Source organism: Helianthus annuus, chromosome 10, assembly GCF_002127325.2.
Source record: "Helianthus annuus cultivar XRQ/B chromosome 10, HanXRQr2.0-SUNRISE, whole genome shotgun sequence".
NCBI classification, from domain to species: domain Eukaryota; kingdom Viridiplantae; phylum Streptophyta; class Magnoliopsida; order Asterales; family Asteraceae; genus Helianthus; species Helianthus annuus.
In genome coordinates, this window is record NC_035442.2 from 172,294,868 (window position 1) to 172,297,950 (window position 3,083).

At 38.1% G+C, this 3,083-nt stretch overlaps 1 protein-coding gene across 1 annotated transcript; it reads left to right on the forward strand.

Annotated features, from left to right (window-relative positions):
• The first annotated feature begins 239 nt into the window (after positions 1-239).
• Positions 240-2,549, forward strand: LOC110883320 (glycine-rich RNA-binding protein 5, mitochondrial-like). Its single transcript, XM_022131109.1, has 2 exons — positions 240-462; positions 1,996-2,549. The coding sequence occupies exons 1-2, from the start codon at positions 240-242 to the stop codon at positions 2,547-2,549; spliced, it is 777 nt and encodes a 258-aa protein (XP_021986801.1).
• Positions 2,550-3,083: the final 534 nt, after the last annotated feature.

Below are 3,083 nucleotides of genomic sequence, written 5' to 3' on the forward strand. Positions count from 1 at the left end.
CATTTAGAATATTAATTTGTTATTATAAATATGATTTAGAAAACTCAAGGGTTTTGCCGTTTTGGTATATAGTTTCATGGAATCTCAAAGGCTCGATCTTAAATTCTTAACTATTGATTTCTTTTACTTTCTGTAGTAAAATTCCCGGTATAAATACCTTGTAATGTGACAAGTCTTATTCATACCAATTTCTTATCAAGTAAGTTTACAAGTGCTCATAAAAAAATAGCATACTAAGCATGGGTGGCGGCAAAAGTGGTGGTGGCGGTGCGGGCAAAGGTGGTGGTGGTGGCGGAGCAATGGGCGGCAAAGGTGGTAGTGGAGGACTCGGGTCAAGTTGTAAAGGTGGTGGAAGCGGTGGCAACAGTGGTGGATCGATGAAGGCTCCTGGTGGTGGGGGAGCATATATATCAAGGGCTGGTTTTGAAAGCAACCCAAAAGGATATTTTGGTGGTCTTCATGGTAGTTCCAAGGGAAAATGAGCCATTTTTGTTTCGTATGTAACGAGGGTTAAAGTTGTCATTTCCTAATATTCTAAATAAATATTTACTCTCTCATATCTTCTTTTATCTTTGTTTTGATTGTTAGTATGATATCCAAGCTGTTTCTCAAAAAAGATATTTTCACTAATTAGTGATCAAACTAATGCCATTGCAAAGGTTAAAATACTTATTAGTTATCAGTCTTACATTTAAATTAATATAAAATGTGCTTAGAGAACTTGCATATCAAGAAAAGGTGACCACAAAGGTGGTGGTGAAATGGGTTGTTTCAAGGCGCGAGCTTCAATTAACGAGTCGAGTTCTTTCTTAAATTTCATTTTGTTAGAAGATTTCTGAGTCAAATTGACTCGTAAATTTAGCTTGAATCTAACTTGACTCTAGTTTGGTTTGAGCTTGACTCATAAACAAACTGGGCAACCAACCCAAGGGATTGGGGTTAATACTTTATTCCACTAAATATCAGTTAATAACACTTAAAAATGATCATTATATTTTCTTAATTTTTTAATTGATGTTAAATATGGTCGACTGGTCCCATTTAATTATTTAGTTTAATTATATAATAACAATTAGGTAGATGCTTAGGAAGAGTGTATTAATGGGCCAAAATGAAGATGCTATTTAAGTTTCTGCCATAAGACTAGAGGGTATGGGGGTCGGCCCAGCCCCGTCCAGGCGCGGCGCCGGACCTCAACACCGCCCCCCATAGCCCCATCCTGTCCTATCCGTCTGCCTCCGGCCGATCACGACAGGCCCACTTGTTTGAAAATTAGCCGTTGACAACGACTATATTATAAAAAAAAGTTTTTTTTACTTTAAATAAATACCCACCTCTTCTATTTTTTTTAATTACTTCATTCAAAATCTACTCATTTCTCTCTTCTCTCTTCTCTCATCCATTTTTATAAAAAACTCCATCCTTTTATAAAAAAAATCATGAATCCCTTCAACCCAAACAATCCCGACCCGAACAATCCCAACCCGAACCCGAATCAAGCTAACTTTTTTTTGACGTCCGGTTACACTCCGACTATCGATCCTTCATGGGTGTCTCCGCAATTTACCTTTTCGTGTTTCCAACAATCACCCAACGCGTTCAAACAAATGTCTCAACTCCAACAAATGCAACATTTCCAAGCATTCCAACAAATGATGCTACGCAACTCGTTTGAATCTCAAGCGCAATTCGAATCCCAACCGCCATCATCGCCGGTTCGACTTGACGATGACGAAGAAGAAGTCGTCCCCAATTCGCCACCTCAAAATCTCAAGCTCAAAAAAAAAAAAAAAAAAAAAACAAGGGGAAGGCGGTTGAAACCGTAGTCGAAACCAAATGCGAGACCTTGGACAAAAGTAGAGGAGGATGCGCTAGCAATGGCGTGGGTTAAGTCCTCAACTAACTCGATTGTCGGTATGAACCGTACTTTTTTTTAATTTAATTTTAAAAAGATATAATTTTTATTTTACTAAGGCAAATTTTTTTAAAATTTAGGGAACCACCAAACGGGTGTTGGTTTTTGGAAGGCGATAACGGATAAATTTAACGCGATTATGGAGCAAGGCCCGATGCGTGATGTCGATTCCGTCTTTGGCAAGTGGCGTAAAATGAGCAAGATCATCAACCGCTTTAGCGGTATTTATAACCTTTATTACACTAATCCTCCTAGTGGGAGTAACGAGGATGACATTCTCAACCTTGCTTTGGCTAAATGGGATGAGAAGAATAAAACTCCTTACCAACACATCCAAGCATGGAAAGTTTTAAAGAAAGAAAACAAATGGAAGCCTATTCCAAACGAGGTTGCAACCGCCAAACGGAGTAAAACTTCCGAGTCCGGAAGTTATAGTGCGGGAGGCTCCACCGCTCGTTGTCACATAGACATAGACATAAACGACGAGCCGGAATTTGCCGGGGATGAGTTTGCCGTTCACGAGTCGGAACGTCCCCCTGGAAGGGACAAAGCAAAAAAGACGCGGCCGGAAAGAGAAAAGCGGGCTGCTCGAACCAAACGTCTTCCGGGGCCGGTTCGAAAATGGACGAGTTGATATCCAAATTCCGTTCATTCAAAGAGCTCACGACGGAAAAATATGTTTATAAGAAGAACTTGTCGGCCGACCATGCTCGGGCGTAGGATATTTGGATTATGAGGTTGGATCTCGACTCGGTTCCGGAGGATGAACGCGAGGTTTACCGTAGGATGAAAGAGGAAGTTAAGAAAAAATGGACCTCGTAGGTTATTTCGCTTTAATGTTTTATAATTTTAGGTTTCGTAATTTTATTTATTTAGGATTCGTAATTTTATGTTTTTAGGATTCATAATTTTATTTTTAGGTTATGTAATTTATATTTTGTGTTATGTAATCGATTTAATTTACTTCTTTTATGTAGTATTTTTATTTAATTTTTGAATTGTTTTTATAAAGTTAAACAAATAAAAAAGAGAGTTAATTACATAGTTAGTCCCCGTGGCTTGTAATAAGTGACATACTTAGGTACTAATAGTTTAAAATCACATTCTAAGGTATTAACTTTTCATTTTGTAACGTTTGGAGGTATTAACGTTATTTGTAGGTTTAAAA

Coding starts and splice junctions, on each gene's coding strand:
- LOC110883320 (XM_022131109.1), top strand. CDS start 240: ATGGGTGGCGGCAAAAGTGGTGGTGGCGGTGCGGGCAAAGGTGGTGGT. Junction 463..1,995: donor ATATTTTGGTGGTCTTCATG/GTAGTTCCAAGG, acceptor TTTAAAATTTAG/GGAACCACCAAACGGGTGTT.